Source organism: Ornithodoros turicata, chromosome 3, assembly GCF_037126465.1.
Source record: "Ornithodoros turicata isolate Travis chromosome 3, ASM3712646v1, whole genome shotgun sequence".
Lineage (NCBI taxonomy): Eukaryota > Metazoa > Arthropoda > Arachnida > Ixodida > Argasidae > Ornithodoros > Ornithodoros turicata.
The window spans coordinates 11,538,038-11,554,936 of NC_088203.1; the positions used below are offsets into that span (position 1 = coordinate 11,538,038).

Here is a 16,899-nt window from a genome sequence, read left to right on the forward strand (position 1 = left end):
TCGCAAACCGCGGAACGCCCTGGGACACGAATATTGAACCAGAAACATCGCCTTGGCTTCATTTCATGTGTCGAGCAGGGCCGGACAGGCCATAGACCTTACCGAGAAAGTTCCTGATGGATCGCCACGGTTTGACAGGCGTACGGGCTGCCATGAAAGAAGTCTTCTCTGATTTTTCGTTGTAGTCCGCCCCCTGGTGTCTAACACCCTTGCATTGCAAGAGAATCCCCCACTGTCGGGACTCCGTGAGGCGAGAGCCTATGGTAATCGGTACAGAGAGTAATAGCTTGCGTGCTGTATGTGATACGGCTTTCACAATATCTAAACTGCAATTCCCACTGGTACTGGTTGCGCAACTTAGGTATGCTCGTAGGTCGCCATCGGAGAAATGACGTGCAGAGCTCTTGGAACTATAGTTGAAAGGAAACGCTGAGCTTGGAGGTGGGAGGATGTAAAATACTGGTGGCTCTCGCTGTGTAGACCTTTTTCTTTTTTTGCCTAGTTCCTACCTATGGGATTTCCCGGTTTCTGATGTACCGTATACGGAAAGCAGACTGGTGTACCGAAGTGGGAAGGAAGAGATACGGGATGACGTTTCGAGCGAAAGCTCTTCTTCGTATGTGTGGGGGGCAGAATAGTTCTGTCCCACACACATCCGAAGAGCTTTCGCTCGAAATGCCATCCCTTATTCTTTCCACTTCACTTTGGCACACCAGTCTTTCTATTTTCTGTGTTTTGTGTACCTGGCAGCCATTTGGATTTTCCGATGTCACGAGGCCAGGCGAAGGTATACGTGACCAAGAAAAACGATCCTGTCATCTCACGATGGTATAAGCAAATTCCTCCAGTAAAAACTCGACTTTCACGTTGCTGCTACTATAGTCTGTCGCACGCCGCATGCATGCACCACCAATCGCGCGCTGTTCTGCCATGGCACTGCGATCACGAAAGGTGACCTCACAGCCATGTAGCAAGCTTCGCCGAGCCGTGGATGAGCTGGTCGCGGCCCATAAGGTCGTTATCTTCGGCCGATCCGGTGACCAGTCGTTTGAAAAGGTGAGCCTCCGTCTTTTGAAGATAGCGGTGTACCCAGAGAATGAGTTCAAACCTCATCCTCCAGAAATCGTGCCTGTGGTAGTGCATTTGGGAGAGGGAAGCACGGGAGAAATCCTCCCCATGTAAAGTCATCAAAGAACCCCTCCAAACACATTTTTCTCGCTACGCCATTGTTTGAAGACAAAGGGTATATATCTGTTAGGACATTATCCTTCAAGCCAATGTGATTGGGAATTCCCCAGAGGAAGGCTAAAAACGGAAAGTCATCGCCAATGTTCCCCCACCCCCTTCCTGCTGTCCTCTCTCCATCTGTCCACCTCTGTACTCCACTCATAGTTGTAGCCCAAAGCAGCACCGTAGCGCTAACGCGGAGTTTTTATAAAAAGTTGCTGCTTTTCTAAGTAGCCCGGGTAGTGTAGTAGGAAATTAGACACTCTTAGGACACAGAAGGAAAAATGCCGCGGTGCAGTGTTGTAAGTATATCGTGTTGGTAGAGCAAGAAAAAGTACCAGGAGTGGGGGGTTCAGTGGTTTATCCAGAATTCCAAGGGGGTGGTCATTGTAATAGCTACGTCATTACAGCTTAATATATCATTACCGACATGTGTCCAAAGCTGAAATCGCAAGGGCACGCCCTGTAGGGGGTACAGAGGTGAAAAAGTTAGGGGATGTAACCGAACATTTGGGGTGGGAGGTGTAGGGGGGTCGAATCCATACGCCAATTTCGGTCAGAGATTCTACCAGTCACACCACAACCACAACCATGCCAGCTACCCTCTCATCAAGCGACACACATTCGCCCTCAACAGATTCTCGGTTACATCGTTGCTATGTACAGGGTGCGCACCCAACGACGTAGAGATACATAGAGCGCACAACCGCACGGCGTTTCCCCTGGACCTTTGAAGCTTCAAGGACCCCTGTTGCACTCCTTCCTCCTTGCACTCCAGTTGCATACTTTGACTAAAGAATGCTAGTCGAATTCCATTCAAATTACCATTCCACCTTTAGTCACTGGAACTCACCTATTTGGCAACATGCACATGAAACTGAACATTTTCTTCTGTTGCCCTTGCTCTCTGTGGACAGGCTCAAGAAATTTTCGCGAACTTGAAAGAGGACTTCCTGCCAATCGAACTCGACAACGAAGGTATAGAAGCTGTCCAGCTACGTTTATCAGATCGCATAAACATTCACCTCGTCGTTCCGGACAGAACACACAGACGGTCTGAGAAACGCCTTGTTCCAGAAGACGCTCCAGAACAGCGTACCTCAGGTCTTTGTGAGCGGTCAACTTTTAGGCGGAACCGAGAACGTAGAAAACGCACTTGAGACTGGTGTCCTCCAACAACTGCTATCGATGGGTAGCAGACAAGAGCTCAACTATGAGTACGATCTCGTCGTCGTCGGTGGAGGACCTGGAGGAGTGGCTGCTGCCAAGGTATTGCACTTTCGGAAACGGAATTCTTAAGTTTATGGAATTTTTGGGTTGGCACAAACTGTACATGGAACCCTGTGTAGGTGAACCTGATCGTAATGTCTTCTGATCCAACGCAGGAGGCCGCGAAACTTGGCAAGAAGGTAGCTCTGTGCGATATATCGGAGCCATCGACTATGGGAACCACATGGGGTATGATCCCACGTACCCTTTTTATTCTAAACATTGGCTTGACTCTATATATGCCACACTGAAAGCTGCCAGAGCTGTACATAGCAGGAAGCACAGAGAACTTTGACTATGATGCGCGGAATCTGTATACTTATCGTGCAATGTTCTCAAGGAGCTGTCGGCCTACTCCTCACATGCAAAATGTTCGAAAAAATAAAAAACGGGCCATGTTTGAAGCCAGTGTGGCAATATCTTTCCAACAAGACCAGAGCAAAGTTTTTGGGCATGTGAGATTGGATCAGTGTGGTTCCTGAACAAATGACAATTTGTAGCCTTCTGCCGATGAGGAGTAACAACCGGAACTGGTGTACTTAAAAAGGGGGAAACCATATACTTAACGTTTCGAACTGACGCTCTTCATCAGAAAAAGGGGGCAACAGGAAACTAGTGCAGGAGGATGTTAAACATAGGTTCAGGTTCAGGTTCGCCTAATCCCTTTTACAACAGGGCAGACATCCATAAAAAGAGTCACAGGCGACTGCAACATACTGCAACATACTGCAAAGCCCGCTAGGGGGCTGCACGTGAACGTGTTAACTAGGGCAGCATAATGCACTAGGGCAGTCGTTCTGCCGATGAGCCATATCTCCTATTTCTATGCGCTATGCTATACAGGGTGTTCAAAATTAAGCTTTCACTAGCACTTTATAAATAGGCGAACAAAAGAAAACTGGTGCAACTTTTTCTGTTCCTTGAGTAAGAAACAGACATAATTAGCAGCACCTGTTTCTTAACAAGTAGCGTAAAGTTATCCGGTTTCCTGTCATCGCTGTGCTTGCATAGCGCTCGTGAAAGCTTAATTTTGAACACCCTGTATGTAAGAAATAACGTCTAATTTCAGGGCATACTGGCACCTGTGTCACTGTCGGCTTCATTAACCATAACAACGTTAGACAAGCCCGCATGTGCAGTAAGTATAATCCTACTTATGTGAGTTTGGTACGTACGTTAACTTATACTATGTGCATCATTGCAGCTGAACTGGTCAAAAGGCGTCGACTTTCTTCACAGTCTCACAGCCGCGATGGTAAATTGAACTATGCCGTCTAACTTTAAATTATTTTTGCACTTCATCCCAGTTCACCTCAGCTGGGCCTCCATGGCTGACAAACTTAGCCGACAAGTAGATTCGCTGAACCAAAGGTGTGTGGAACAGCTCAAGCAGACCGTTTCCTACTTCAACGGCGCCACAGAGTTCATTGATCCACACACTGTCAAGGTCTGTCCTCGTATGCACGCTTGAGATACATATCCTGTACAGCGTGGCGCATATTTTCTTAAACACGCAGGTGCACACCGCGTGTGCAGCGTCGAAGATACTGACGGCCAAGTACTTCATCCTGGCCACAGGCACGCAACCAAAGTGTCTCCAAATCGGTGTCAGCGAGGACATACCAGCTGGTTCTTGCGTGTCCAGGTTGTTGCCTTTCCTTTTCACATGAGTAACCATTGAGTAGGCCAATAAACCTCTGCCCGAGAAACGTCATCATGACGTTGGTAGACAGACGAACTGAAAACAGATCGGAAAAGGAGGGCTGGGTTCCACGAACGGGCACTTGTTCGCTGCCTCCTATTGAAAGAAAAGTAGGACCACGGTCCCTTGATAGCTTTCAAGGGACCGTGGTAGGACCAAAGGTCGCGTCCCTTTCAGGGACCATCGAAATCCCGTCAAAACAGTGGCTTTCGGGCGCGACCTCGTTCGCCCCCATAGCTTCCAGCGTAATTCAACTCTACCAAATTGGTGGCGCTGCCGAACACTATGACATCATTTGTTTACAAACAGGGAGAGGTCTATTGAGTAACTCAGCTTGGTGTGCCCTGCACGAGCCACATTCCCACCATTGCTTATGAAGCCAAGAGGCTTCATGAGGCATTGCCTTTGAGGCCTAGTTGTTGAGGCATAGTTCAGGACATTCTCTATATTACTTCCGGCATGCCCATCTGCGTAGTATCCTTAGTTATGAGTGAAATACCCTCAATGCCTGCCCCTGAGATACCATATCAGCAAAATCACGTCATCGCAGACTATGGCGCGGACGGGACCAGAAGCGTTGTCGCGTGCTGTTACTGGCACTAGGTGGGACTTTGTTCAAGGCGTTCCCACGCCTCCCAGGCCACGGGCGTTCCCAGGATTTTTCCCAAGGGGGCCTTGCATGGCCCCCCTTGCCGCCTTTCGGTACGCCCATACGATTCCGGTGATATCTAGCGTTTGTCGTCCGAGCCACGAGAACATTCATTCTGGAGTGTGCTGTCTAGATGCTCTGTACCGCTGACTGAGCGGCAGTGGACATATGGAAGCAACAATTACCGAGGTCTAGAATGGGTTCATTTTTCTTTTAGCGATGATCTGATGTCGTTGCCCTACGCTCCTGTAAAGGCACTGGTCGTAGGGGATTCTTACTCATCTTTGGAATGGACAGCATTCCTGTGCACGTTGGGCTCGGTGGTCACACTGACCGTGGATCACATGATTTTTCCTGGACTGGATCGCGACGTTTGTGACGAATGTATTAAATTCTTGGAAGAGGATGGGCTTCGCTATTTGCAGCCATGCACTGTTCGAAAGGTAATGTACGCTATTGTAAGAACGTGTCCAAGAGACAAAGGTGTTTAACGATTTAATAAAGTGGATCTGCGCCAAGACACGGTATGCATACGCTGCTTGACAGGCACGAAAGCTGGAAGAAGGGTTTCCAGGAACCGTGCGCGTCACAGTCGATCATGGTGGGCTGGAATTTACTGAAGACTTCAGTACGGTACAGTAATACAACTCTTATTTAAAGGGGCACTAAAACGCAAAGACGAACTAAAGACGGAGGTTGCTCCGTTGCGCCGTTCGTGATTTATTCCCGAAAGAAACCGCAATTTACACCTTTCCCTCTCTGTCTAATCAACGCGGGAAATCGTTTGCAGAGACCAGTGGGAGACCGCCCCTAACGGAGAGCGCAAACCCAGGTTTCCTTTTGCATTGCTATCTATAACTTCATCTCTCATTTCACGAGGAAAAATGCTCGTGGCACACGCTCCATGACATGTATTTTCTGAAAGATTCCAGCCTTGCCCTTCTTGTAGGTTGTCGTGCCAGCCCTGCAAGGACCATACACGGAGGACCTGCATCTGGAGAAGGCCGGCATTGGGATGCGCAACGGGAAAATCCGCACCGATCATGAACGCACCGACGTGGCGCACATCTTCGCCATAGGGGAGAGGTTCCTGGAAGGAAACTGCGCGTACGTGGCTCCGGTGTGCATAGACGCAGGAGTTCTCCTAGCCAGAAGACTCTTCACCAACGACCAGGTTTTCGTAAGTGCCACATCCTGATACGCGCAGAGATGGAATTATTTTTGAGCGGCATGATAGGACTGCGAAAGTTTGACGCGTTTTTGTTTGGACAGTGCGACTACAGCAACATGCCCCCGTCGGTGTTCATGGCGTTGGACTACGGGTGTTTCGGCTACAGCGAGCAAGAAGCCGAGAAGAAATTTGGTCGTGACAAAGTAAATGTTAGTATTTTTGTTATTAATGGCGCATTAGAGTCCTTGGTACGCAAGAATCGTGACGTGGTCTGTCTGTAGGCGCGGCGCGCATGCGCGGTGAGTGGAGAGGGAAGGAAGGAAAGAAGGCGCGTGAAAAACGCGCGACACTGCGCACCGGCAAGTGCAGCTGTGGTGGACGACAGGTTGAGATATGTCAGCGTGGTGGCGCTATGGGTTATGAAAGCTGTGCGTAGGAGCACCGGCGAAAGAAGGCAGAGGCTGCGCGGCGCCGCCAAGCTGAGTCTGAGGAAGCCCGAAAGGCTAGTTTGGCTGCGAATGCTGTCTTGCGTTAGCGTTGTGTAGGGTCGCGTGAAGGTGTAACGTTTGTGACGGTATGTGTAGCATTGTGAAGGGGAGTTCCAAAGGAGTTTGTTTTAACGCTAACGCATTTCCGTCAGACCCACCAATGGATCGACCATGTTTTTATCGTGGATTTAACGGAGGAATACATTCAGCTAGTTGGTGATCATTGTACGATACCAAAGTGACAGTATGGTGTATATACCACTGTCCTCCATTTCCCAGGTGTACCAGGCGCGCTTCAGCTCGTTGAAATGGGCAGACCATTGCAGCAAGGCGTCTTCGTGTCTCGCGAAGCTGGTATGCGTCTCGCCCCAGGTGAGCCGTTCTCACATTGTATAATGGACGTGCCCAGAAAGACCCCCCCCCCCCCTGGAGCTTCAAAGTCACATGGGTCACGGGTTCCACATGCAATGATGACTGCCCACTGGGTCGGCATCGTTGATCAGAAAAAAAAAAAAAAAAAAAAAACCTTCGTCACGATTTGCCTGTCATAAGCGCTCAATAACCTAAGCCAGAGCTCACTGGTTTTCAAGGTTCTTCTACTTCTTTCGATCCTGGCGGAGACGACGTCACGAAAGTTGGCTGTGTGATATCAAAGTAATGAAAATTAAAAATGTATTAGGGCTCGTGCAAGGCTCGTGGAATAAAGTCAGTTTTGGATTGGGATAACGACCAGTCTGGATGCGACGTACGTGATCTTCGGGACGAGACACAACAGGCTGTTTATATTACCGTTTGCGTTTCTAACCTCCACGTTATACGGTCTTGAATATGGTGTATGTCGTCCCAATTTCTTTGTCTGATAATAATTCACGTAATGACTGTATTTTTCGACTGAACAAGCTGTTTCTGTATCATTTCGTGAGTATGAGCAGACTCAGACATTCAGCAAGTGGATAAGCAAGAAAGACAAATTTGTACAATTGTGGACCTTGATAAAAATCATTCAGCATCCTTCGAAGCACCCATGGTTTTTACAGTTGATGCAACGTGTCCTCAGCTTCACGTGTCCTTTTATACTGGCTCTGTCTCACACAGAATCGTATAATTGGATTCCACTATATCGGGCCGGACACTGCCGATGTGGTCCAAGGATTCGCACAGGAAGTCAAACTCAATCCAATGAAGAAGTACATCAGTTCGGTCACTCACGCAAATCCCATCTGCGCAGAGGTGAGGATTACTCCCTTCATTGAACAATCACTCATGTGGCTATGTCTCTTGTCTTTAAAGATTGTCACCAACTTGAAGGAGCGCAAGAGGACACCGAGCAAAGACGTCATCTGAGCATACATTTCGCTCGTGATGTCCAACGTGTTCACGATTATATAAAATTACAATATATTGGCAATAGGAATATATTTTTGCACGCATAACCGTTATCACCTAGTTGCGTGATATGCTTCCGAGCATTAAATTATTAACTTTCCTTGCAGTGTACTATGTTTTCTGGTACCCATCCATGGTGTTCACCCGGATCGATGTTGAATGTGGTTATTGGAAGAGAAAATCATAAGCTAGCGACAGTATGACTGCTCTTAGCGCACGAAACTACTCGCGAGACTTGTCAGTCAGTTTTGTAATGATGTAATACATCTGAACTGTAGGCTACATCATGACTCATATCGTCCTGTATGTGTGTTCGTAATATTGTATAGCGCAGTGCATTTTTCATCTTCATTAGACTTTCACACACTGCACGTAGACGAACTGCACACGGGGTGAAAAAAGGGGTAACGAGTTAAGTCTAGCAATAAATTGAAACGTGAAACGAAAGAAAGGAGAATGAAAGACAGAGAGAAACTGCAAATGGTGCGGGAAACCGTATGTGTAGGTCTTCCAGAAGAGAACGAGATTATTTTCCGTTTAATATTGGGGGGCGTCACAGTTGTCGGGAACGAAACGACACGCTCTCTTTCTGGAGTTCCGACAAGTGCATTTGACATCTGTAGCCACCATGAAAATGTCAAGGATGCGTAAAGTGTAGTACAGCGTAAGTTTCGGTTTTATTTTCGAAAACGTGCTGTGCAATGCGCAGCACGCGTATCTAGTAAATCTTATTCAGATTATATGTATAACAAGTTTGAGGAAAAACTAGATACAATAATCCTTAATTCACACATGTAGACAATCAAAGTGCATTCTTGACGTTCCTTATCTTCCTTATTTACCAAATGCGCAACTGTTACCATAAATCCGATGCGGAATCAAGATAATGACGTAAACGTGCGAGCGAACGAAAGATGGGGGACTCTGTGGCAGGGGGTGAGTTACCGCCGTTTTATGTTTTGTACCGTTCAAATTTAGTAACTTTCGTTGATTCGTGTACAAATGTCGTCGAAACTGTTGCGAAGAATGCGTTCCAACAAGTGTCAGTGCCTTCATATATTCAGTGCCTGCGACAACGGCTGTTACTCAGACGTGTGACTCGTTTTCACACATACTTACTCATAATTAAGTTTATAGCTTCTTGAATCGCTGTTTCGCAAGCTCGAAATGAAACAGCACATAAGGATTAATGATGCAAAACGACTTTGAGAGCTTTTATGTCTATTATAAACGGAACATTTAGTTGAAATCTTCCTTTATGGAGGATTGCATGTGGTCTTGGTTGTTCCCTTCGGGCATTTTCTGAGCAGCGTTGCTTTTATCCACTCCAGTAGTTACCAGTGATGCAGACAGAGGTTCGGGGGACAAGGTCGGCGTGAAAATCAACGGTTCCAATGACAACACATTCACGGAGTCTAACCAAGAAAACGGACCTAGCAAAGACGCCAATGGAAACGCCGAAGAGGCAGGGAACAGCCCCACAAAGTCTGAGAAAAGCATTACCTCCGTAAACGCCAACGGGGAAGGTGACTCGTGCAAAGTGCATTCGTCACCTGACCATTTCTCAACAGCAGACGAGGGTACGGGGGACGCCGAGGGTATCGAAACAGAGGAAGACAGCTGTATTTCTACTGACCCAGGTCTGTCTCAGTATCACGCTTTCTCATTGTGAAAAGCAGCACGAGCTCTGGCATTAATGCTACTTACAAAATTTGAGTAGCGAAATAGCTGAACACACGCACAACGCTATGCACTTAGATTATTGTGGTCAGTAGACCACACATGCTCCTCTGCTATCTCTGTATATAATGTTCGGAGCTTATAAGGAGTAGTTCATGCAAGAAGGCCTAGGTCTTGCTGTAAACGCTTTAATGTGGTGGCATCTGTTAATAAAGTGGGCGTTTCAACTGAAGTACTGCAGTACAGGCGTCGCCACCCTTAACCGTAGCGCGTGGCCTGCTTGCATGCCAGCGCCGCCTTGCGTCGATGCTGGGGTGGAGGCTCTAAGACCATGGTACACGAGCGCCCCCTCTCGATCGGTTGAGTTCAGGGTAATCGGCATGGTACGAATGGATCACCTTCTGGATAGTATCACCTTACGCCTTCGCAAAACAGGCACAATAACCGCGCGTGTGCGTTATCTACCACGCTTTATCTAAATGCCGGTTTGCGGAAGGGCGAGCTTGAGGGGCACAATATTCTGAAATAAGTTTGAGACATATGTAAACACTGTAGGCTCACCCATGTTTGCTCTGAGCATTCTGTTCACTATGATATGTGTTATCACAGATTTTTCTGTTTTTGTTTCATGGTGCTGAGGAAAGATTTGGTAATGTGTTTGTGTGGATGCAAATATGCCAAAGAAACATTGATATTTTTGCTCGTATACTGATTTTCTTATCGCTGAAGTGTCTGCAGATAGCTAACCGAGTAGGTGGTCCGTGCGTGCTTGCCGTGCCCCTGTCGAGAGGGGGCGCTTGTGCACCAAGGCCCCAGAGTCTGCACCCCAGCACGCCCCATCATCGACACAAGACGGTGCTGGCATGCAAGCAGGCCACGCGCTCCCGCGCTACGGTTAAGGGTGGCGACGCCTGTACCTGCAGTACTGAAAACAACCTGGCAGCATTGTACAGCTTCCCGCAACCTTAACTTGAACGCCGCTTTGCATGGTGGAGGAGGAGGAGAGACGCCCTAGTGGGATTCCGCTGAACTATTGGGAGAGCTTGTTCCACTGGCTGTTCCACTCACGTGTAGGGGTGTTTGGTTGCTGCTCAAATGCCTCGAAGGCAGGCGGGCGTTGCTTTCTGAAGACGCTATTATCAGGTTGACGATTGTTTTTGTTGCTTATGTGAGATGTACGCTGGATGATATCGGTAATATCGGCGATATTCGAGGCATGGACGCGTTGACAGCTAAGAATGATTGTGTGCACCCGAATAGATTAGCAGTGATGCTGTATCAACTCGAGACGAAATAAATGAGGATAAAACAAGTTTATTTTGTGATTGTGATTGGGAAGTTCCATCACCTTGTGTGGCGATGCTCTACACCATTGCTGATGGTAACATGGTGAAATAAGGATAGAAGTTCATCATACATTTATTTGACTCAGGAAATAATGAAATTAAGTCAGCCGTAGTAGGTGTGAGCAGTGATCTCCGCATTATGACATAGAGTGCCGAAACGACGATTGAAACAGAACAACTTGTGCGTTTTCATGTCGCTACACTTGCGAGTGTTCTTGACAGTCAATACATCGTTGCATAAAGAAGATCCGCATACATATAACCCGAAGTCTGCGTAAGCTGCTATAACGTTTAACATAATACTTCAGAGAGAAGAGTAACACACACAGTTCCAAAGGACTTGAAGCTCTTCACCCGGCAACGGCTGAATGCCCAAACTGCTGGGCAGCATCTCAAGGCACGGGCTAGTCCCGGGACAGTCCGAAGATGTACAAGGATGTATTGGCCGTCAAGAACACTTGCAAACGTAGCGACATGAAAAGGAAAGGCACAAGTTGTCCTGTTTCAATTGCCACCTACTACGGCTGACTTAATTTCATTATTTCCTGAGTCAAATTCCGTGCTAGCGCCCCAAAGCAACTGTGGCTATCAGTGCCTGAGTCAAATAAATGTATGATGCACTGCTATCCTTATTTCACCATGTTACCATCAGCAATGGGTAGAGCATCGCCACACAAGTAGATGAAACTTCCCAATCAATCACAAAATAAAGTTGTTTTGTCCTCATTTACTTCGTCTCGAGTTGATACTGCATCATTGCTAATCCATTCGGGTGCACACAATCATGTGTGTGCCATGCATGTGCACTAACTCTTCACTTTTATTGCTGCTTGTGATTCATATTTAGGTGTCCAAGAACACTGTAGAATGGGATTGGTGTTGATGGGCAACGTTAAGTAGTTATAGATGTAGTTAAAATACATTGCAGTAGTTAAAGAAGTAGTTTTAACTGCCTCCCCTCAAAAGTAGTTGAACTAAGCAACAAAAACTGAACTAAGCAATCTCACATAAGCAACAAAAACAATCGCCAGCCCGATGGTAGCGTCTCCAGAAAGCAACGCACGCCTGCCTTTGAGGCGTTTGAGCAGCAACCAGCCCGAAACGCGCTCTCCCAATAGTTCAGCTGAATCCCACTAGGGTGTCTCTCCTCCTTCTCTGCCACGCAAAGCGGCATTCAAGTTAAGCTTGCGGGGAGCTGTACATCAGGGCCATTGTAAAACTCTGTATATATTGATGGCAATGTGGCTAACATTGCCGATACGACACATAAGACTTGCAGCCGACAAGATATGGCAGGCCACTTATTCAGCTGTATCTTCTCGCACCCAGATTATTATCATTATATACTTGTTCACCACATGAAACATAAAATGTAGAAATACACTGAAGCTAAACTGTTCACCGTGCCTCACAGAAGGGGCCACGTCAAACACGGATTCTGACGACGAAGACGACTGCATTGGTTCCTCGGACAGACACTGCATGGCGACGCTAGAGGAAAAACAGCGCTTGCGTAAGGCTGAACCTCAGCTTCCGAGCACTGTCACCGTGCTGAAGACCAACGAAGGCAGCGTTGTGTACCTCGTAGGCACGGCTCACTTCAGTCTGGAGAGCCAAGAAGATGTCGCCAAGGTATAGAAATAAGAGAGCGTCGCCGTTTTCTTCTTGTAAATTCTGCTGCTCATTGTAATCTATGCTCCCTGAACCCGACTCTTTGTTGCAGACGATTCAGGAAACGCAGCCCGACGTGCTTCTCATTGAATTGTGCAAAAGTCGCGTCAACATTCTGTCCTTCGACGAGGAGGTCATTCTCAAGGAGTCTCAAAACATGAATTTTGAGAAAATGATGTCGACAATCAAGCAGGTGGCTGTCTCTCTCTTTTTCTTTTTTGTCTCGTTATTTTATCCTAATATTATTCGCGATTAATTTGGAAAATAATCTCCGCGTGATATCTTTCAGAATGGTGTCGTCCAAGGCATAATGTACCTGTTGTTGCTCAGTATGTCTGCACATCTAACGCGTCAGCTAGGCATGGCACCGGGCGGGGAGTTTCGTAGGGCTGTCCAAGAGGTAATCACATTTTGTTTTACGCATTTGGGTGAAATTGTGTTTCTATTACTCGACCAGGTTTGCTTTGCCTTCATGATTTACTGTTGGTTGGGCTATGTGCAGAGTAATTTCAAAACTGAAGCGAATTGGGAGTGAATAATCAAATGCCCAAAGCGAATGGTCGTGTACCTGAAATCAACACTGTTGTCCTATGGTTGCTGATGGGCACCGTGAAAAGAAAAATTGAATTGAATTCAATTGAATACTACCTAGTTATATGTAGAGCCAAACGTACAAAAATAAACCGAGCGTATATTGGATAGCATATGTGTCTGGAAATATTGCTCTCTTTGGTCTCTTTTTGCCCTAATTGGATAATATCATTAGAATCCAGGCCTGATTTTCAGTTGTATTTCATACCAGGCAGAAAAGGTTAAGGGCTGCCTGATTCACCTGGGTGACAGGCCCCTGCACATCACACTCCAGAGGGCGCTGGCTGCATTGAGTGTCTGGCAAAAGTTACGCCTTGCCTGGCACATGATCACTGCCAAAGAACCTATCAGGTACGCTCCTCTCAGTACATCAATGCTGCTGCTGTTGTCGCTATAAGTTTTTGTCGAATGGTGCTGTTTGTTTCTGCGTAATTTACTTCCTTCATTTCTTGATGTGCACCTACCAGCAAAGAGGAGGTGGAGAGGTGCAAGAAGCAAGACCTGCTGGAAGAAATGCTGGCCGAGATGACCGGTGAATTCCCAGCATTGAGCGAGGTCTTTGTCAAGGAGAGGGACATCTACCTGGCCTACTCGCTGCGCCTGGCGGCCAGACCAATGCCCTGCCTCTCCGCTGTCAAGGGTAAGCTCCCTGCGAGTCTGCTGGAACGCAGGCATTTTTCTCGCAGAGAAAGATCGCTCACTAGCGTAATTGAAATAAATATGTCAAGCGTCGAACGTCCGACTCCAAAGGACTCCCCTCCCCCCTGTGAGCCCCTTTGCTTGAACTCGATGTATTTAGGGAGTTTATTTATTTATTTTCACTTCAATTATTATTATTGAAGTGCATGTGTAAACGCTGCAGCTGCTGTATGGGATCAGTGACCTTGTTATGCCACATGCAGTGGCTTTTTGTTGCTGGGTCTAGCCACTTATGCAGGCTAACACAAATATTAAATATTATTAATATATTAATTAATATATATTATAATATATTAATTAATATATATTATAATATATTAATTAATATATATTATAATATATTAAATATTAATAAAAAATAAATTTATGATATCTTTAGAGCTTATTATAGAGCTGTGCGAATAGCAATATTTCCGTTGCGAATAGTTTAAGAATATTTCACTATCACTGCGAATCGAATCCGAATAATTTCTTCAGATGGCGAATCGAGTTTGAATAATCAGAAAAGGCCCAATGCGAATAATTTCGAATCACTCGTGGTGAACTATTTTGTGGTGTTGCGCTTATTAAATGATGTTCTGCTCCAAACATGTGAACCTTTTCAACCTGGCATAACATATCGTAAGAGAAGGATCCCTCTGTGTTGTGTATGGTAGACTGCATTAGTGTGTTGAATTGCATTGAGTGTTAGTCGACACGTTCCATGCAGCCTGCTTTGTGTGCATCTCCTCATTTCTATGTTTACATTGAATGTCCTGTACTTTTTTTTTTTTTTTTTGAAACTGCACATATTTCCATCTGTTACTGAACATAACTCTGAAAATTGGGAGTACATTTACTGGAACCCGCAATGCCCAGAGCACAGTGTTGACCTGAGCTAACAAAATTTGTAGACTTTAGTAACACAATATTGTGAACAGTGTAAAGTGGGTGCTCACCTAACTCTTTAATGTAATGAGGCGAAGCCGACTTGCAGAATGCCGACAGGACTGTGATACTGAAAGTAGGTTGCAGATAGATAGCATTTGAATAGCATCAGATATTCGATTCATATTTGAAATTTCGAATATTCGTGCTGCTCTACTTATTAGCATTTATGTTAGATGTTATTATATTTTTAGAAAGTTATATAGAGTTATATCCATTTTGTCGCGAGAGCCAGCAATGGATCCGCACCCGCTGGGAGGAGGAAAGGGCTGTGATGTTTCCGTGACGTTCTCCATGTGAGAGAGAATGCCCCTCTGCTGTAACCATGGTGTCATATGTGTGTCTCTCCATGCTGGAATCATAGACTGTGCGAATTCCAGTGACCTATAATGCTGACAATAGATTACACCGTTCAAATCTGCAAAAAATGAAGCAGGGATTCGTGGAGCTACGGAGCGCACTGCCCACGGAAACAAAAGACTACGGATTGGTGCTTGGAAGGCGGACTGTCCCTTTAACGGAGCATTGGTGTTGCAGGTGAGGAGCCCGCAGTCGTCGTTGGAGTCGTCGGAATCGGCCACGTTGCGGGCATCGTCGAGAATTGGGACAAGGTCGGAGACAGGGACATTCCTCCCATTATGAGGTAAGTTCTTGGTCCTTATATCTCTGATGTCACCACCTTGTTTGTTGCACGCACTTACCTGTAGAGCCTAGAGCACCCAATTGTGTTTTAGAGTGGTAGTTATGGAGGCTCTATAGTTCCGAAAGAGGTTGACAGCTGTGTAGGTCCGTCCGTAGCTTGTGGAGAGGGAAAAAGAGGAGGACGAAGAGGTTACGATAACACTAAAATGAGTGCGTGCACCTGCGGAGCAGGATTGGAAGATGACCCTCTCCGTTCGTTCACATGAGCGACATCACCACACAATATTCTTGTGGAAGAAAAGGCAAGAGACTTCTCACGGGGCAGAAGTTCCGCTGCATTTGTGTCTTAATAGCAGACTACACCGCCGACCTCGTTCTCTGCTAGGGAATATCTTGCGGCTCAGCAACGGGATATTCCCCACGATTAGAAAGAGATTAGAGCGAGAAAAGATATTACGTTGAGGGCTCACACAATACATGTGTAAAGCTTACACATTTAAATGAGTTTAATGGAATGCAGAAGGTACGACCAATTTTTGTCCTGAAGGGTTTGATCATTGCTTGCGCCTAATTGTTTTCCAGGATACCAGAACCGTCAATATCCTCAAAGGTGCTGAAGTACAGCATCAAGGTTTCCATTCTCTCACTAGCTGTTTGGGGGTGCTGGAAGATACTGCCATCTACTGTCACGCAGAGACCGGTCGAATGGGTGACGACACTGTGGACACGCTAGGAGTCGTTTGCTTCCAATGCTCCTCCTCTTGTCAGCCCCCTTTTACTGATGACTGTTAAAAATGATGGCTCCGATAATCGAGTCACACATTATTTTCGTACAATCTCTCAACCTTGATGCATACATTCTTAATAGGTTCCCCCACCGTAAACAAATGATGTGTGCTCTCTGATTATTGGATTTTTTTTTTTCTAATATGGTTTTAAGGTATACTTTTGTGCTATGTGAAGAAGGGTTCTTGTATTAGTGGAAATCTTGAGTGATAATGTTGAGATTTTGCTGACCTGATTTCTTTTTGTGTGTGATCGAAGTGAAAAACATGAATATTGTGTGTGATGCCTTTGGAGAATGATTGTTGTAGCTTTGAAGGATCAAGCGCTGCAGTAAATGTCTGTGAACAGCCTGGTACTTCAGCTTTTTGAGGATCATTTTGAGTATTTTTTCGTGTGTATGTATTCCTATAAACTTTCAAACTGTCGAATATTTCTTGCACCGGATTGTTTTTGCACGCCTGTATATTTTGTCATGTATTCAGTTTTAGAACTTGGTTCTGTTAAAACCTCGCGGGAAATGTTCGCGCAGGAGTTTGTTGAATGTGAGTCCAGCATTTGTTTTTGGTGATGGTGTACTTTCCTCCGGGTTAGTAAAACCCATGCCAATGTAAATTACGGACATGACATATCCATGAGCCAAAATAAAAACGTTGCTATTTATTATG

General features: G+C 46.1%; 2 protein-coding genes across 4 annotated transcripts; both read left to right on the forward strand.

Annotated features, from left to right (window-relative positions):
• The first annotated feature begins 771 nt into the window (after positions 1–771).
• Positions 772–7,992, forward strand: LOC135388080 (thioredoxin reductase 1, cytoplasmic-like). 2 transcript variants are annotated; one of them, XM_064617387.1, is made up of 15 exons: positions 772–1,056; positions 2,145–2,205; positions 2,270–2,496; positions 2,613–2,685; positions 3,566–3,634; positions 3,701–3,751; positions 3,804–3,943; positions 4,014–4,141; positions 5,065–5,290; positions 5,394–5,480; positions 5,797–6,027; positions 6,120–6,227; positions 6,786–6,878; positions 7,602–7,736; positions 7,797–7,992. In XM_064617387.1, the coding sequence occupies exons 1-15, from the start codon at positions 898–900 to the stop codon at positions 7,848–7,850; spliced, it is 1,842 nt and encodes a 613-aa protein (XP_064473457.1). In that variant the 5' UTR covers positions 772–897; the 3' UTR covers positions 7,851–7,992. The 2 variants fall into 2 exon arrangements, with proteins under 2 accessions (XP_064473457.1, XP_064473458.1); XM_064617388.1 differs by lacking the exon at positions 772–1,056 and having other exon boundaries at positions 2,143–2,205; positions 2,305–2,496.
• Positions 7,993–8,740: 748 nt separating this feature from the next.
• LOC135388081 (traB domain-containing protein-like) lies at positions 8,741–16,895 on the forward strand. Of its 2 annotated transcripts, none has more exons than XM_064617390.1 (9): positions 8,741–8,828; positions 9,224–9,532; positions 12,333–12,550; positions 12,642–12,782; positions 12,879–12,989; positions 13,392–13,531; positions 13,648–13,820; positions 15,344–15,449; positions 16,031–16,895. In XM_064617390.1, the coding sequence occupies exons 1-9, from the start codon at positions 8,807–8,809 to the stop codon at positions 16,179–16,181; spliced, it is 1,371 nt and encodes a 456-aa protein (XP_064473460.1). In that variant the 5' UTR covers positions 8,741–8,806; the 3' UTR covers positions 16,182–16,895. The 2 variants fall into 2 exon arrangements, with proteins under 2 accessions (XP_064473460.1, XP_064473461.1); XM_064617391.1 differs by having other exon boundaries at positions 8,789–8,828; positions 9,227–9,532.
• Positions 16,896–16,899: the final 4 nt, after the last annotated feature.

Excerpts from the sequence above, each read along its gene's own strand:
- LOC135388080 (XM_064617387.1), top strand. The coding sequence starts at position 898 with ATGCATGCACCACCAATCGCGCGCTGTTCTGCCATGGCACTGCGATCA. Across the intron at positions 3,635-3,700 it reads TAGACAAGCCCGCATGTGCA|CTGAACTGGTCAAAAGGCGT; the intron begins GTAAGTATAATC and ends GCATCATTGCAG. Across the intron at positions 5,291-5,393 it reads AGCCATGCACTGTTCGAAAG|GCACGAAAGCTGGAAGAAGG; the intron begins GTAATGTACGCT and ends GCTGCTTGACAG.
- LOC135388081 (XM_064617390.1), top strand. The coding sequence starts at position 8,807 with ATGGGGGACTCTGTGGCAGGGG. Across the intron at positions 12,783-12,878 it reads TGATGTCGACAATCAAGCAG|AATGGTGTCGTCCAAGGCAT; the intron begins GTGGCTGTCTCT and ends GATATCTTTCAG. Across the intron at positions 13,532-13,647 it reads ACTGCCAAAGAACCTATCAG|CAAAGAGGAGGTGGAGAGGT; the intron begins GTACGCTCCTCT and ends TGCACCTACCAG.